We start from the raw sequence: 18,948 nt of genomic DNA on the forward strand, positions 1-18,948 counted from the left end.
TACACCACCATGCTTATATCTCGTTGGGTTCTCTGTTTGTTGGGGAGGGGGGGGGTTGGTTGGGTTTCTTTGTTTTGGTTTTCTTTTCTTTTTTTTTTAAATTCATTCATTTATTTATTATGTATACAATATTCTGTCTATGTGTGCCTGCAGGCCAGAAGAGGGCACCAGACCTCATTACAGATGGTTGTGAGCCACCATGTGGTTGCTGGGAACTAAACTCAGGACCTTTGGAAGAGCAGGCAATGCTCTTAACCTCTGAGCCATCTGTCCAGCCCCAAATATTTATCTATCTATTTATTTATTTGTTTGTTTGTTATGTATACAGCTAGCCAGAAGAGGGCACCAGACCTCATTACAGATGGTTGTGAGCCACCATGTGGTTGCTAGGAATTGAACTCAGGACCTTTGGAAGAGCAAGCAATGCTCTTAACCACGGAGCCATCTCTCCAGCTCTTGTTTTGGTTTTCTGAGACAGGGCCTCTTTCAAGTTCTGGCTATAGTTCTGGCTGTCTTGGAGCTACTTATGTAGATCAGGATGGCTTTAAATACACATAGATCCTCCTACCCCTGCCTCCTGAATGCTGGGATTAAAGGCATACACCACCTTGCCCAACTTTGTTTTTTTGTTTTTTGTTTTTGTTTTGTTTTGTTTTGTTTTGTTGTTGTTGTTGTTTGAGAAATGGTCTCACTCTGAAGCCCAGGCTAGCCTTGAATTCAACAGCAATCCTCCTGCCTCAGCCTCCTGCATGCTGGAATCACTATATCCAGCTTTTAGTTTAGTTTACTTAGTTGACAGGGTCTCACACACTGATGCCCAGGCTGCTCATGGCAGTCTTCTTACCTCAGCCTCATTTGCAATGACAGGGAATCATAGGTACAGATGCCGCCGTACCTGGCTTTTAGTTTAGTTTAAAATAATTTCAATTTGCAGAAGAGTTGCAAAAATAGTACAGAGAATTCTCAAATGCCCTTTATCCACATTCCCTAAATATTTGCATTTTGCCACATCTGTTTTGCCAGTCTCTTTTTGCTCTATCTATATGTGAATATGATTATTCTTTTTGGTTGATTATGGTGGTTATATTTATATTTTTATGTTTGTGATTAAATTATTTTAAAATATTGAATAATTCCAAGTTAATTTGATAGAGCAGTGGTCTTGGGCTTTTAAAAACATGCTGTTATTGATGAAAGACTTTTAAACAGTCCTTGTATATCTAACACACATGGCTACACATAAAGGATAAATTAGAGTATTTTCTTCTTGGTCTCCAGTGAGTAAAAGTAACACGGCCTTGTCTTCACCCAGATACTACTGGTATACAGAATTAAGTAGGCAAACTGTTAGAGAAAAGAGGGTTTATTTGTTCCTTTCTGTCAAAGTTTTGGTGGCTTTCTAGACTAAGATTATAGATCAGAAAGAAATGGCAACTTCAAGCCTGAACAAATTTGGCTGAACCTTCCTTCAGCTCTTTCTGATTTCACATTATCAAATTGGATGATAGATCATTAAGTCAAGTCAGATTTGTGTGTGCCAGAGCAGAAGGTGCCCAGCTGCTACCCTAGGCCATTTCCCATTCCTTCTCCCTGCAAAAAGTTGGTACTAGGAGGGAAAGTGCTTTGGGGAGCCTAAGCATGACAGTGATGATGTCTGCTCATCTCATAACTCCAGTTCATTCTTTATTTCACACCAACTGGAGAGGCCTATTTTTATTCTTTGCAGAGAATTTCTGTTTTGTCCGTGATTTGTATATGTGGGAAAACATTGTTCATCTGTATTGGCTCTCTTGATTTCATGTATTAGCAGTTAAAATCTATCTCTCCTCATTCACACACAAGTATATGTGTGTATGTATGTAGTACGCACATACATATGTAGGAACATTGGTTGCCAGCCCCATTGCATTGTTTGAGGAACTGTTGGTGCACAAGGGTTTTGGAGTGAGTGGGCATAAGGGATGCATGCTCCAAGAGAACTCCCATTAAGGGCTCCCCAGAGACAAAGCTTAACATTTTGATGCTATTCTGATTTCAAGAAGCCTTCCTGATTAAAATAGAAAGTTAGGGTGGGAGCTGGAGTATGCAAGATATCAAATGGAGTCACTAAAATTGAGGTTGTCTAATCCAGATTGTTCCAGTTCAGGAATCTTCTTTTAGCATCCCTGATAAGCCTCTCATCTCTCTCTGAGGTCTGTCACTTCCATGATATAGTTTGTTGTGGGCAATATTTGTTTCCTAACGTAATCAGCTTCATTTTCTGAAGCAGGTCACTCTGAAGGCTGTCCTCACTAAAGGGCTTACTAAGCAGCTGATCAGAGAGTAACAGTCAGAGCTCAGGGGTACTCAGCACCTTGTGCAGTTGAACAGTTTTCCAGGGTTTTGATTTCATTCTTCAGTTCTTACCCTGGTCTTAGAGAATAATTTTATTGCGGTTTCTCAGGAAATTCGGGATCAACCTACCCCTGGACCCAACAATACCACTCTTGGGAATATACCCAAGAGAGGCCTTATCATACAACAGAAGTATATGCTCTACTATGTTCATAGAAGCATTGTTTGTAATAGCCAGAACCTGGAAACAACCTAGATGCCCTTCAATGGAAGAATGGATGAAGAAAGTATGGCATATATACATATTAGAGTACTACTCAGCAGTAAAAAACAAGGACTTCTTGAATTTTGCATACAAATGGATGGAAATAGAAAACACTATTCTGAGTGAGGTAAGCCAGACCCAAAAAGAGGAACATGGGATGTACTCACTCATATTTGGTTTCTAGCCATAAATAAAGGACATTGAGCCTATAATTCGTGATCCTAGAGAAGCTAAATAAGAAGGAGAACCCAAAGAAAAACATATAGGCATCCTCCTGAATATTAACCTTCATCAGGCGATGAAAGGAGACAGAGACAGAGACCCACATTGGAGCACCGGACAGAAATCTCAAGGTCCAAATCAGGAGCAGAAGGAGAGAGAGCATGAGCAAGGAACTCAGGACCTCGAGGGGTGCACCCACACACTGAGACAATGGGAATGTTCTATCGGGAACTCACCAAGGACAGCTGGCCTGGGTCTGAAAAAGCCTGGGATAAAACCGGACTCGCTGAACATAGTGGACAATGAGGACTACTGAGAACTCAAGAACAATGGCAATGGGTTTTTGATCCTACTGCATGTACTGGCTTTGTGGGAGCCTAGGCAGTTTGGATGCTCACCTTACTAGACCTGGATGGAGGTGGGTGGTCCTTGGACTTCCCACAGGGCAGGGAACCCTGATTGCTCTTTGGGCTGATGAGGGAGGGGGACTTGATTGGGGGAGGGGGAGGGAAATGGGAGGCGGCGGCGGGGAAGAGATAGAAATCTTTAATAAATAAATAAATTTAAAAAAAACAAAACAAAACAAAAGTAAAATTGTCCGGGCAGACCAAGGTTCTCTCTCTCTCTCTCTCTGTGGTTCCTGTGCTACACAGCTGAGCCTGGGCTAATCATTCCTGTTTCATGAGTTTGCCCCTTATAATAATAAAAATAAAATTATAATTGGAAAAAAAAAAAGAAATGGCATAGGCTGGCAGTGTTTTAAGTAATAGTTCAGAATAAAAAGGTTTTGCTGGGCTTTGTGAAACATGTCTGTAATCCCAGCATTTTGCAGGCAGAGGCAGAAAAATATCTCACTCCACACCAGCATGGACCACAGACCCTGTCTTAACAAAAATAAAAACTGTGCTGTGGCAGAGTAGGATGACTAAAATAACAAATGATACACTGTATGTTTTAAACCACTGAAAAAGGGTTCTGACAGTTTTTCATGTAAATGACAAAATATTGAAGAAATAAACATGTTTTACTTGATTTAAACATGACACAGTGTATATATGCATTGAGACCCTGCTAATCTGTACGGTTTTATGCTTTTATGTATCACTTAAATAATGTTTTAAAAAGAGGAAATAAACTTACTGTATTAATAATTCACACTTTACCTACCTACCGCAAACAATTTGTGGATAAAAGATCTAGGCATGACATTATTTGTGTTATGATGGTAGGAAAGAAAAAAGAAATATGCCAGTTAATCTGTGTCTCCCGATTTATGACATTGGAATATGAAAAAAGTATGTTTTAAAATAATGATATATAATATTCCTGATGTTGCAAACAATGATATTACCAGAGAGAAGACATATTTTATTACTTCGTTGGGTATATGGTGTTCTTTCCATTTGGGTGCGGAAGTTGTTTGCAGTGTCTTGGTCGAAAACATATTTTAATGGTTGGTTGTCCCAAGCAGGAAGGGTAAAGGATGGGGTGACAGTTGTTTCTGTCTTGACTTTGACTGGAAATGCCATCATGGGCCAGTTGCTGGGATAGTGACTGTCCATGACTATACCTAAAGCCAGCTGGTTTTAATAATACTGAATTGTCTTAACTCAATTGGAAAAGAAGGGTAGCTGCTGTTGTTATTCTGCAGATCTGTTTAAGGAAGAATCTGGCAGGGAGCCTGAGACCTGTTCCTGGGAGAGCCAGGCAAGATGCTGCTGGGAGGAACAGTATGCACCTTTTTTTTTTTCCTGAGACCACTTCCTTTGAGATGTGGTCTCTGCTAAGAGTGTGGCTGACTGCTGAGCGCATATGAGTTGAGAAGTGTGGTGTGGTAGACCAGGAAGCCCCTGAAGCACACCTGTTAGCGGATGTGTCTTACTTAAATAGCCTTTGTTGTATTTAAAGAGGGAAGTTCACTAAAACTTAACCATGAAACTTCATGATTTCTGGTTTTACAAAATCAGACAAGGCAACAATACTGAGCCCAGCTTGTGGCTTAGTGATAGGTTCCTAATCTTCCTGTTTGCTGGTAGCCATTGCTCACCATGGCTAGCTACATGCAGTAGGCACTTGGAAATTGAGATAGGTCTTCATGGGAATCCTTAATAGTTGCGTGTCCTGGGCCTATATATTTAAATCTCTAGTCTCAGTGTTCTATATATGTAGTAATTCTTAACATCTTGTGGGCATGCTTGGGCCTGGTACCCAAAAAATAATAAAATGTGTGTTACTAACATCAGTTGAATTTATGATGGAGCTGGATGATAGAAGGAAAGGATTTTGCCAGTTATTAAGTGAGTCCTGGGTATACTCTTTCTCAAAAGAAGGGTGTGGTAGAGCAGGAGTGGAAAATGAGGGTGTGTGGACTGATGGTGTACAGGAGCCGATCGTCAGGGAAAATGTGTGATGGTCTCTGTGTATGCCTCGTTTTCCTCTCATGTTGCTTCTAGCCTCCTGTTTGTCTGCTGGAGGTACTGTAAAGAGATAGAAAATTATGTTTCTGATGCATTTGTGTGTGTCTTACCAGAGAACAGTATTCAGCATGATACAGTGGTCACATCCAGTATAGGAGCTATGTAGCTCTCCATTTATTAATATATCCATATAGTTAGATTATAAGACCCTAGATAATAGGTGCTAGCTGGCTGCAAAGGGGGACGTTATTACCTCTCCCCCACTTCCCTTATGATTGACCTCTGAGTTGGTAATTGACAGGGATTATTGCCATTTTTTTAATCTCTGCTAGGAGGCTGCTGGAGTCTTCCCTCATTTCATTATCCCGTTATGATGGAGCAGGATCCAGAGAGCACCCAATTTACCCAGACCCAGCGAGGTAAGGCCAAAGTGAGAAATGGCACTAGGAGGGGGGAGGGGCGGCCCTTGGGGTTGCCAAGTTGGGGGAAGCCCCACCCGTGCCTCTCTGGTCCTGGTGCTCTTTTGCAGTGTTACAGTGTTAAGGCAGGTGTTTCAGGTGGTTGGGAATTGTTGCAGGTAAGTGCACAGCTTCTCTCGTGACAGAGGACTCTAACTGAGCTCTAGTCCTTTGGGACTCACCATCTGTCAGTAGGTTACTGAAGGGAGTACTGTGGAGGCCATAGGTTTTCTTTCCTGCTGCTCCAGAAGCTGTTGCTCATCAGATGGACAGCCAAAAAGAGAGCCCAAGTTTCGAACATTTTATTTATAGGGAAAATACTTTTAAAAATTTAGAATATCAAAATCAAGCCAGTTTTGTTTGTTTGTTTTTCAAGAAAGGGTTTTTCTGTGGCTTTAGAGCCTGTCCTGGAACTAGCTCGTGTATACCAGGCTGGCCTCAAACTCACAGAGATCCTCCTGCCTCTGCCTCTGCCTCTGCCTCCCGAGTGCTGGGATTAAAGGCATGCACCACCAGTGTTTGGACACTATCCAAAAGAAGAGATGAAGGAAGAATAATTGAATGAAATAAGTTGTCATTTTATTGAAGTGATTGCTTTGTACTGTTTTAGAAGACATTTGAAACCTTATTGAAGATTATGTGTGTGGTGGGGAGTGTATTTGTGGTATGGGTACATGTAGAGGTCAAAGGAAGACTTCCTCTGTTGTTCTCCAAATTATTGTTGTTAAATTATTATTAATGTTTTGAGGTAGTATCTCTTACTGAATTAGAAGCTTGCCATTATATCTAGGCATATGTACCTGGAATCTACCTGTCTCCCTCCTGCAGTGCTGGGGTCGTAGGCACCCAAACCATGCCCAGTTTTTACATGGGTATTGGAGTGTTGAACTGAGATCCTTTTGCTTTTACAGCAAGCTCCCTATCCATCCCAACCAAATATTTTATTTCCCTAATCCTGAAATTTTTAGAAGTTGGGGCAGGGGAGGACATTTTTTTCATATGAGCTTAAGGAACTGTTCTAAATTCCCTGGTGCTGATGATGGTGTTAATAACAAAACCAAGGCTGGAATATTGAGTTGTTGTATTACAGTTATCAGGAGAAAGCAGCCCCGTGTGATTGTCATAATTGGATTTGATGACTGATAGAGATCTGAAAAGGGCTAACTTGACTATTATTTCTCCCAAGATTCTAGTGGAAAATAAACTTTCTGTGGCCCTCTTACTTTGTTTTCCATATCCTAGAATTAGCAAATCCAAGGATCTAAACAGTAGAGAAAAAAATAGGCAGGCAGTTCAGAAGCAAGGGCATTTACATCAGCCTGCAGTTCTGTTGGAGAATGTATGCGCCCTTGGAGAGGGAAAGGAAGCTGTCACATTTCTAGAGCCTTAGACACACAACACAACTTCTTGCTATGAAACACTTTCTTTTCAGGCTGACCATGGCAGTGCACCCCTTTAATCCCAGCAATCGGGAAGCAGACACAGGGGGATCTCTGTGAGTTTGAGGCTGGCCTGGTTTGCACAGTGAGTTTCAGGACTACTAGGACTATATAGAGAGACTGTGTATGTAATGTATCTCAAGAAAACAAAAACAAACAAAAAGTTTCTTTACAGACAGCAGTAGGAATCTTATCCTCAGAAATTTTAGACTGGGAAACTTCAATGATTCATTTTTCAACAGGGCCGAATCCACCCCCTGTATTGACCTGTCACTTCCTGTACAGCCAGTGAAGACTGGCCTCAAACGTGTGTCTTCCTGCCTCTTCCTCAGAATGCAGAGACTACAGCTGTTGTCCTTTCTTTAGAAGCTCATATTTATTCCTACTCTAATTTCTTTGGCTTCCTAACACTCGGAATACTCTGTGGTATTGAGAGTGCTCCAGCTCCTCAGCAGGAGGGCGCTGGTTACCATCTCGTCTCATGTTACTTCTTTTTTCTTCTTCTCTTAGTTATGTCTTGTATTATGGATAGGTCAAGGCTTTTACGGGACATTTTCCAAAGTATGCAGAAACCTAGTTTCCCCCTAGATACATAAGAGACAAAGTCTGTGATGTCAGAAACCTCTCCTCCTCCTTTATTTATTTATTTGTAACCACTGATAATATAGTTTCATAGTTTAGGAAATTCATATAGTAAAATTAAACAACTTGAATTAATGCAATGCTGTACACATAGGGTAGTCTTTATTCATTATCACCAGTAACATTTCTACTACAGTTATCAGTAACAATACATTTTTTTTTACTATTATTTCTGATTGTCCATAAATCTGAGAAATGGATATACTTTTGGTCTCATCCAGATTAGTTCTCTTGAAAATTTTCTCCTGTTACTATGTATTTTCTTCCCTGGTCTGATTCCTTTGAATTTAATCCAAGTTTGATTTCTACGGGAAGATTTTGATATATTAGCTAGCAATAAGAACAGCACAGAAACACTCACTTCTGTCCAAATTTTGGTGTTCAGTGATTGAAAGCTTGGCAACAGGTGCCCAAATGAGTAATGAAAACACCACGAGATGAGGCTTTGGAAATAGTTCGAGTTTTCCGATTATTTTGGTCTCAGCTTCTGTTTCTGTATGTCTCATGCCCATCTACTGTACAAAGGTAATTTGGATTCAGCATGCTCAGTGTAGCATATTACTTTAATCAAGAAACTTTGAGTTCCAATGATTACCAACCAACTCCTTAGAAATTTCATTTGATGACTGCCCTGAAGGACAACTTTGATAGGCCCCATTGAAGTTGACTGCAAGACCTCTTTTGGCCTAGGAAGGTAGAATTCCTGAGAACAGTATATCAAAGGTTCTGAAAGTCATACTGCAAGATGTCTGCAATTTTGGGGAATGACTCTCCTACTAATATAAATTGCTCAACTGGCCTCAAATTTGCAAGTCTCCCAGCCATAGTCTCAGCAATAAAAATTTTTCTGTCATTTAGATACAGTTATTCTCAATTAGTTTTTTAATATTCTCAATAAAAACAAGACACTTCTCTTTTTAATATCCAAACTTCATTAAAAAAAAAATCTCCCAGGTTTGTGGCTCTAGGTTTGTAACTTAAGGTTTATGTCTTTGTTTTTCCTTAAATACAGAAATATTTTTATATACATAATAATAAATATGTATGTATATGTGTGTGTGTATATGTATATATATATACATATACACACACACATATTCTCTTTCTTTAACCCTTTCCCTACCTTAAAACTTTGTTTTAGAAGAGTTTCCTTCTGAGTAAATGGAGATGATTGTTGTACACACACCCACTTTAAACTTTTGAGACAGGGTGTCATAGCTCAGGCTAGCCTCAGACTCAAGTAGCTGGAACTGACCTTTAACTCCTGATCCATCTGCCTCTGGATTCCTAGTCTTGAGATTATAGGCATGTGTCACTGTGCCCAGCCAAGTCTTCTTAGTGGCCTCCTAGTGCTCCTCTCTGTGGATGTAATTTATTTCCTCTGTTGCTGGGCTTCTGGCTTATTTCCTAGGCTTTCCCAAATGGTGACAATAATGCAAATGACCTTTCTCATGTATACATTCGTATTCTTCTGTATTTCTATGGGCTGTAATTTACTAGTGGACTTGGATCATTGTGTTCCTCAAATTTTAAGTCTTGCAGTTGGTTTAGCAGTCACTTAACATTATCATATAAGACATCATATAAGACATTTTGCTTTTGTTCTCACATGTTCTCAGTTTGTAGCCTCAAATTATAGAGCAGTTTTGTAAGATGGAGGAAAACTTTAAGAAGGGAAAAATGTGTATAGTTGTGTGGTATATTAGAAATTGTTAGAGAGCTGGGCAGTGGTGTCTCTGAGTTTGAGGCCAGCCTGGTCTACAAAGCGAGTTCCAGGACAGGTTCCAAAGCTATCAGAGAAACCCTATCTTGACCCCCCCCCAAAAAAAAGTTAGCAAGCTTTAAGGCAGGACCTTGGTTTCAGTTAGTGTCTAGACTGATGGTTTATTGGAACCCTAGCAAGAGAGATGTAGCCTCCATTGCTGTAATTCTAGGAAAAGGAAATTCTTTTTTCTGTTAGGTTTTTCTGTTCTCCCAAGTACACAATGACTCTCAATCCCTGTCCTGAATACTTTTCTGTGCACAAATACCTGTGATTAATATGTGAGGGAGGGAGATGATTATAAGGAACTAGGTGAAAGCTGGAACTGTGTGTTTGAAGAAGGAAGTACTGGTGAGAAGACCCATGAGTGTCTTTATTAATTATCTAGGTATTAACATCTTCTGGCCTGTTTTCTTATCTGTAAATGACCAGACTTGATTACTAAGGTCTCTTTCATTTCTTAAATTTTGTGGATTGTTAAGGAGCAAGAAAGAAATATTTAAGGACACCCTGAAAAGCTAAGCCAGGTTCCATAGAGGCTAAGATAGAAGAAAGGCCCAGTGCTAATCCTCTTGAGAAGGGGCCACACTTGCTCAGGAGATGACTGATTACACTGCTGTTTGCCTTGTCTTAGAACAGAAGCATTGGTGATAGTCTGGTACACATATTCTGCAGCACAAACCTCCTGGTCACTTAAACGGCCTGTTATTTTTGTGTATCCAGAATTTGTCTCAGCAGGGAGATGCTATGGGAGAGCTGGCTTTACTGTCTTTCACAGTATTCCCCAAATTAGTGCTAGTTTGTGTTTGTCCATCTCTGTCTCTCCCAGATTATCTCCTGCTGCATACTACGCCCAGAGGATGATCCAGTATCTCTCACGGAGAGACAGTATTCGCCAGCGCTCCATGCGCTACCAACAGAATCGTCTTCGTTCTTCCACCTCTTCTTCCTCAGACAACCAGGGTCCATCAGTAGAGGGAACCGACTTGGAATTTGAGGACTTTGAGTAAGTATATTCTCAGTTTGCTTCCTTCCTCTTTCTCCCAGTCTGAGAGTGCTTCCAAGTTGGCCACTGCTTTTGTAGCAGTGGTGAGTATTCTTGCTCCCAATCCTTTAGTTATTGCTTATGAGTTGCAAGCTGGGACAAGGAGCAGAGAGAGAGGCCTCCCAACCTCAGAGCACTCCTATTTCTGGCAGATGGATTGCTGAATCGCCAGAGCCTTTGGGAAAAGACAGCCTTTGGGCCCCAGCCTGATTGGGAAAGAACGACTGCTGCTCTCCTGTCTCCGTGTGGCCTGAATGATGGAAATGCTTCTCTTGGGCTATCTGCAGAGGACATTCTCCTCACTGGAGTAGATGTGAAGATTAAGTTTCATTTTAAATATTAGATTTCCTAGCCGGGTGGTGGTGGCACACGCCTTTAATCCCAGCACTCCGGAGGCAGAGGCAGGCGGATCTCTGTGAGTTCGAGACCGGCCTGGTCTACAGAGCTAGTTCCAGGACAAGAACCAAAGCCACAGAGAAACCCTGTCTCGAAACCCCCCCCCCAAAAAAATTGAATATTAGATTTCCTTAAAGTGAATCTTCTATCTCAGTAACCTGAATAAACTTAATTCTTTAAGGTCTAACTCTTTTGCCTCAACTTAATAGCCTTCTTGTTCCCCACCAGTAATTCTTTGAATGTCACCTTTTAGACACTCAGAGGGATTACTGGAGGGCCAGGAACATGACAGTAGCAGGTTGAGGAGTGACTGCTTTATGCTGTCGCCACCCTTTTCCCCATTGCTACCTCAGCTGAAGCTGATGCCACTGTCTCTCCTCCCTCCCTCCCCCCCTCCCTCCCTCCCTCCCTCCCTCCTTCCCTCCTCCCTCCCTCCCTCCCTCCCTCCTTCCCCCCTCCCTTCCTCCCTCCCTCCCTCCCTCCCTCCTTCCTTCCCTCCCTCCTTCCTTCCTTCTTTCCTTCTTTCCGTTGTTGTTGTTGTTGCTATTGTTGTTGAATGGGGTAGGGATGAGGCCAAATGAGCAGGAGCAGCCCCAGACTTCAGAGTCCATGCTTTCCAACCCCACTGCAGAATTTTACCTCTCAGACATTTTATTCCTGACCTTCTAACCATTTGTCGTATTGCCAGCCTGAAACTGGGTTTTCCTGCCTTGTATCAAATTAGACATTTGGCTTTTGTTTTGATTTTTGTGTTTTTCTGTTCTTTAATATACAAAAGAAAAAGAAGCATTTCCTTCTCCTTTTTGGCATTATTTGACTATTAGCACACTTTAGTAGGTCTGGGATCTTAGGAGTTGTTACGTCTCCCTAACCATGTCCCTCTAGTCAGCTGCATGCATGTATCCCCATAAGCTACCTTGTAATGGAGCTCTACGGTATATTTGGTCCCGTTGCAGAAAGGACTAGGATGAAGTGAAACAACCATCGTGCTGCTTGACTTCCTGAGGTTTTTGGTGAACACACCAACATTTGAATTCTGGGAAGCAAAAGGAAGAACATAGATTGGTCTGGAAAAGATTTAAATGTTGAGTAAATGCAAGAGTAGCATAAAGCAGGTGTGTGGTGGTCCTGTGTCAGCAATCACTCTCTGACCCTCAGCCTGCCATTTTCTCTATTTGTCCTCCTGGGCAAGATGACTGCATATAACAGTGAAATGAGCCAGACAGATGCCTGTAATGACATATGTTGTCTTGGGGATGTAATCATTTTTCTAGCACCAGGTTCACTCAGGGAAGTGGTTTAAACACATATGCTAATGGGCTTTGGATATAGTTCACCTGCTTAGCATGTGAGGTCCTGTGTTGGATTCCCCAGTACTGTAAACACATACACACAGTGGGGAGGGGGTTGTGGAGGAGGAAGAGAGGAAAGAGAGAAACGTATATACTGAGGTTGCTGACGTTGCAGTGCTGCTCAAACACCTGGGGGACTTTAGCTCATTTATCATATAGTGCTCTGGGAGTCAGGCTTCTGACTTGCCTAGCTTCTTTCCATGCATGCTTAGAAGTCTAAATTATCTGTTTCCAGTGGTGTGATGTGGGGATCATGCCTTTCAGCTGTACTCTGCCTCGTGACTTGTCCTTCATAATGGAGTTCTGGGTTAGTTTAAAATGTTCTGTTCTCATTTTACCTTCTCTTTCTTCTGATGCCACCTCCTCGCTCTCCCCTTTCTTCCCCCTCGATTTTCCTCTGTCAGACTGCCTTCTGTGTGTGCTTCCCCAGCCCACCTGTGCTCTCATCGTCTCCTTGGGCTTCAGCATGACCTCATTTTACATTGTCTTCTTTCCCTTTCCTTCATCAGTTTACCCCTCTAGGTGCCTCTATTAGCCAGGGTTAATTTCCCCAGTGCCCCACTCATAAGTCTTTTTGAAGGAAGGTAGTTCTGGTGCAAACCATGATCTACCTTAACATGAGTGGTTCAGGTCTTGTAGTGAAAACAGCTGATACTGACCTGCCATTTGTTCCTTCTTTTTCTATCTCCTCTGTCTTCCTCCTCGTCCTATAAGCTGGTCGAGTACTAGTTGTAGTTGCTCCTTTCAATCTCTAGTTTTAAGAAGAGGAAAGAAGGAGCTTAGGGAATGTAACACCTGTTCTAATTTATTTGCCATAATCCTATTCCTTAGCTTTGATACTGATAGTAAGGATGTTAATTTTTTTAAATATTTATTTATTATGTATACAATATTCTGTCTGTGTGTATGTCTGCAGGCCAGAAGAGGGCACCAGACCTCATTCCAGATGGTTGTGAGCCACCATGTGGTTGCTGGGAATTGAACTCAGGACCTTTGGAAGAGCAGACAATGCTCTTAACCACTGAGCCATCTCTCCAGCCCCCAGGATGTTAATTTTTAAATTAATTTTTATCTTACATGTGTGGGTGTTTTGCCTGCATTTATGTCTGTGTACCACTGTTTATCTGGTCCCCAAAGAGACCAGACAAGGGTGTCAGGTCTCCTGGAACTGGAGTTACAGACACTTGTGAGCTGCTGTGGAGGTGCTCACACTCCACCTTGTGAGCTGCTATGTAGGTGCTCACACTCAACCTTGTGAGCTGCTATGTAGGTGCTCACACTGAACCTGTAGTCTCCTGGAAGAGCAGCAAGTGCTCTTAACTGTTGAACTGTCTCTCTAGCCCTCAGAAAAAAAATGTGGGTGTGAGTGGACAGTAGTGGTTATATACAGTCATAGTTTATAGGTATTTTAGTACAGAGGAGCAGGTAAGGCTTATGTGATCTGGAATCTGCTTAACAGGACACCTTTAACAGACACTGTTCTGTTGTGTTTCCATACCTTCTCAGCACATCACAGTCCTGCCTATGGGGCCTTACATAGGCCTCTCTACTCTCCCTTTTTCTAAGTCATAGATCCATTCTACTCTTCTTTTGAACTTTTCATTCAGATGTAAAAAGTTGCCATGAACCAAATCATGTTTTCTTTGGTTCTCTTTTATCATCAATTGAATAAAAGGAATAAGCTACTATAGTATATTTTTCATATATATAGTTGTTATCAACTTGTGTTTATAGTATGTATGCCAAAGTGTCAACTTCATATCTATATATGTATATGTAATAATTTATGAAGTAGCCATACTTACATAAAAATGTAGATTATTTACATGTTTTTACATAGAGATAATAGATTTTAAATTTTTTGTTTAATCCTTATAATGACCAAACAACAGGGTTAATAACTCAATCTTATCTTATGTTCTCTGACTGAGGATATTACCATATTAGAGATATCTCAGATTAGAGAACAGGAATCAGTATATTTATTATCTTCAGATATATAAAGTCCTTTAACAGTGATATACAATCATATTTGGGCTCTTTCATACATTTTTTTGTGGAAGAAGACCTTTCCAAGTTATCTTCAGGAAAGGATGCCCTTGAAAGTTGGTCAGGTTAAAATTTCTATTCTTTGTAGTCTGGATTGGTGGCCATCTTCTAGGCAAGCATTTTCTCCTGCTGTTCATCTCTGTCTGTGGTAAGGATTGAAATGGCAGGATCCCAGTTTTTATCAAAATGTACAAACAGGACATCCAGAAACCTGCTGTCAGCAGGTCTATTCTAAAGTCCTTAGCCAGCTGTCTTCGCATAAAAATATTTACAAGCAGGGTAAAAGTGTGTCTGCCCATTGACATTACTGTCTTCCTGTGTTAGAGCTCAGACCGCTTGCTTGAATGTAGATATTATATAAGCATAGCAAAGCTCTTACTTTAATTTTCACCTTCCCTTTAGATAAGAGGACAGGTGACTCTTACAGAAAGACCAAGAAAAGTGCTTTGTTCCAGTAGTTGCTAAGGTCTGCAGGAGAAATAGTATGTATTTTTATTCTACTCTAGTTAGTCTTTAATTTTTAATAAAAAATTATTATTAGAAAGAAAGAGTGGGTTCCAAAGCTATGAGAAACTGTCTCGAAAAGCCAAAAAGAAAGAAACGAAAAGAAAGGGTCTGGGCCTTGTTGGTGCACGTATGCCTTTAATCTCAGCACTTGGGAGGCAGAGGCAGAGGTGGATCTCTGTGAGTTCGAGGCCAGCCTGGTCTACAAGAGCTAGTTCCAGGACAGGCACCAAAAACTACAGAGAAACCCTGTCTCGAAAATACACAAAAAAAAAAAAAAAAAAAAAAAAGCCTTGGTTAAGAAAGCCTACTTTGACAACTGATATAGAAGAACAGGTTGGAGAACAAGTCCTGTTCTCCAGGGCCTGAAGTCTGATGGCAAAGAAAATTGTTTAACGCTGACACTTGTTTAAGCCCTAAGGTTCTTGGGAACTCTCTTGATGTTAACTGTCTTAGAATGTTTTCCTTCATACTCAGCAAAGAGGGAGTAATGAAAATTCTAGGGAAGTGAGGAGACCTCTATTGGAGAAGGCTCCAAGCCTCAATATGCCTCAATATGCCTGTAGCTTTAGAAACCCTATTCTTCCTGAGCAGATAGAGTAATGGAGAAGAAGAAATGAAGAGAAGTGGACTATATCTAGGTTGTGCCTGGGCTGAACATGGGAGAATACAGAAGGAATGAATTTAAATACCCAGGAGGTACAAGGAGGAAGATATTACCACTTAGATTTATGTTTTTTATCAGGAAATACACAATAAGAATATAAATTTGCATAATGTAGGCAAATGAAATTAGGAGGTAGAAAAAGGGAGGACAAGAATTTGTAAATGAGAATTAATATTAATATTCTTTGGAGAAAAATTAAGGCTCTGCTGTTTTGGGAGACCTATACTGTTAGGTTTCTTACAAGAAATATCAACTGGAACAAAAGTTTAAACCCTGTGTCAGTGCAATCCCTAGAAATACGGACTGGGCCTAGAAGAAAAGGACTTGACCAAGATCAATGTGCATTCAGAGATAGGAATGCAAACTCTGCCTTTCCTGTCTGCAGAGGAGTACAAGCATGAGCAAAGGAAAACATGGTATTTGCTTTTAGACAAGGTTTTTTTGATCAACTGTACTGTCAGAAAGACAATGGCCTTTTGAGCTTTTTGATGCAAGAGATTTAGTTCCCAAGGCTCAGGTCAGAGCTGTTTGTCACTGAGGAACAATGACAACCTGTCTGTCTGGTCAGGGCTCAGACAACCGTCTGCAGGTGTATTTTTCTTTCCTTTAGATTATGTTTTTTTCTTTGAGGCCATAAATCCTAGACATTTAGCAGAATTGCCACTGTGTCTCTCCATTTTTCTGGAGATTTATTGTCTTTTATTAATGCTTGTCTTAGAAGCTTGTTTGTAGGATGTTTCTTTATAAAGTCATTTGTAACAAAATTTTATTCCCGCCCCCCCCCCCTCCAGTTCTCCCAGATACCCCTTAGAGAGTTAATCAGAGATACACAGAGTTCAACAACTGGGAAAGCCATTAATAATGCAGACAATTTCTTTCCTGCTGGCTTAAAGACAGCTTCTGGCTGTTACAATTGATGAGGATTTCTCGGGTGTTCCCTTAAAAAGTACTCCTTGGTAGAGAGACAGCACTAACATATTTGTGTACTCTTTTCTTCACTTTATTCCCATTAAGGTTGTTAGCTATTTTATGGTAGATCCCAGTACTTAGCAGTCACCACCACTGCTAAGGTCAGCCTGCAGGGTCTGCTCATTTGGCACCACATTGGGTCTCTAGTTGACATCTTTCACTGCCTTCTAGCTCATGCAGATTGCTTTCTGTCGAGCTGCGTTAGCTCCTAGTCTTCTGAATGTCATTATTTTAAGTGTTTCTAATTCCTTTGGTCTTTTCCTGGATCTCTCTTACCATTCTCTCGTTCTCCCAAATTTCCTATGCACTGAACTTGTTTTCCCATCACCAGTCATCTCCAAACTCCCTCCTTATAAGCAGTAAAATCAGTTGTTCTTCCCACTTCAAGCTTACTTGAAACTGCCTTTCTCTGTGAAGTTTGTATGCTGTACCATTTTTCCCCCTGTCTTGTCACCCAATTTGGGTTTTGGTCATTCTGATCATTGCTACCTTGACACATTCTTCTTTTCAAGGTTTTTCCTGGTTAGTAAACATTTGAGCTGCTTGTTTGTTATGCTATTTTCTCTTAGAGGATTTTGCTTGTTTCTCCCTCAGACAGTATTCATTTGTATGTTTCCCACGTTTCATATTTCCCTAATTGTTCTGGTTCTTGTCCTGTTGTTTTTCTGTTGCTAGAGTCCTAACACTTTGAGTTAAGAGGTTTATCTGCATGGTATTGAGATGCTCTTCAGGTCCTGCTTACCCATCCTTACCCAAGATGCTAAGATGCAGACCAATAGACATCTCTACTCACTTGTATGTTATTCTTCTGTGGTGCCATCCATTTGAGAGTTTGCTTATATCTGAGCCAGCTTTGCCTATTGTCTGGCTGGCCTCAAACCTTTCACTCCTCCTACTTCAGCCTCCTGAATGCTATATGTGTGTCACCATACCTGACTTGAGGCTATTTTTAATTCTCCTTTATATTATATCATGTTTCAATAATCACCAAACATTTTAGAGCTGTTATTACCCCTGCATTTTAGCCCCTCTCCCCTTTTCTTTAATTTGTGTGTGTGTTGTGTTTCTACATTAAATTACTTACTATTTTAGCTCGCTCTCATTTAAAATGGAAAAATACAGTTTTTAGGTTTTAAAACAGCACACAGGGGTTTGTGCTATGTATTGTAGGGTCAGGCTTCTCCCCCCTCACTGTTGTCACTTGTCATCTCTCACAAGCTTTATGTCATCTTAAAGCATTGGCACCTCGCTAGTACTGTGTAGTGCCTTGCCCTTCCCATCTGTTAGTCCAGACTGTATTCCATGGTACCATGGATCTATGGATGTGTAGAAGCATGTATCAGATCCCAGAGCTATGGCACAGAATCTGCCTGGTAGTGCTTCCTTTTAGCTTTGTTTTCAGTCTTCCTGAAGCCTGGGACCTCTCTCTGTTGTCTTCCTGGGACACCTTTAAACTTGAAAATGTTTCTAACTCCTTTCATGAGAGTTTGTTACATTCAGTGATAAATACACAACAGTGAAAAGCTATCATGATTTTAGTTGTACTTTTAAATTGATTAATACTTTAACTGATCACAGCCAAAATCACATATTTGAAAAATAACAATATGTTTAGTTTGAGAGCTATCTTGTTTGTTTAATAATCAGCTTCTTTGTGTGTATGTGGGAGGAGCTCTGCAATCGTCATATTTTATTGGTTAACCACTTCTGATGTGTGTGTGTATGTCCATGCGTGTCTGTGGGGTGTGTGCGTGTGTGGACATGCGTATCTGTTGGGTGTGTGTGTGTGTTTGGACATGCGTATCTGTGGGGTGTGTGTGTATGTGTACGCGTGTCTGTGGTGTGTGTGTGTGTTTGTGGACATGCGTGTGGACATGGTGGGAGGGTAAACGTGTGTGGACTTGGCTTGAAATTAATGCTGAGTATCTTTCTTGATTGCTCCTTCACTTAATTTCTTAAGGCAGGTTCTCTTGGTGAACCCAGAGCTCCCCGATTCTGTCTATCCTAACTAGATAGCCAGCTTTTTTGGGGGATCCCCTGTCTTCCTTCTAAAATTACAAGCTGCTTCCATGACAGCCAAGCTTTTATATGAGTTCTGGGAATCAGAACATCAGTTTTGGTGCTTACATGGCAAACTATATACCATGATCCATCTTTCCAGACCCCCATTCCTCTTATAAATTATTTTTTACCCTACCTTCCTTTTACTGCCTATGTAATCTTACATCTTTCTCCTTATCTTTTCTTTTATCCCTAGAGTTTCAAGTCAACAAAATACAATATCTTAGGAAAACAGTAGCACACTTTTTTGGTTGGTTGGTTGGGTTTTTTGAGACAGTGGTTTCTCTGTGTAGCTTTAGGGCCTGTCCTGGATGGAACTAGCTCTTGTAGGCCAGGCTGGCCTCGAACTCACAGAGATCCACCTGC

At 41.0% G+C, this 18,948-nt stretch overlaps 1 protein-coding gene across 3 annotated transcripts in view; it reads left to right on the forward strand.

Moving 5' to 3' along the window:
- The window catches only part of Ambra1 (autophagy and beclin 1 regulator 1), a 199,627-nt gene that overhangs the window by 81,782 nt on the left and 98,897 nt on the right, over positions 1-18,948 (forward strand). Inside the window, exons 9-10 of one of the 3 annotated variants that reach the window (XM_041637507.1) lie at positions 5,571-5,657; positions 10,369-10,545. The exons of 1 other annotated variant lie outside the window; for it this stretch is intronic. In XM_041637507.1, coding sequence (XP_041493441.1) covers positions 5,571-5,657; positions 10,369-10,545 — 264 coding nt within the window. The remainder of the gene's footprint in view (positions 1-5,570; positions 5,658-10,368; positions 10,546-18,948) is intronic. One more of the 3 variants, XM_041637508.1, reaches the window with a different exon arrangement.

Source organism: Microtus oregoni, unplaced genomic scaffold, assembly GCF_018167655.1.
Source record: "Microtus oregoni isolate MIOR12 unplaced genomic scaffold, Mior012 000053F_ref0000044, whole genome shotgun sequence".
Lineage (NCBI taxonomy): Eukaryota > Metazoa > Chordata > Mammalia > Rodentia > Cricetidae > Microtus > Microtus oregoni.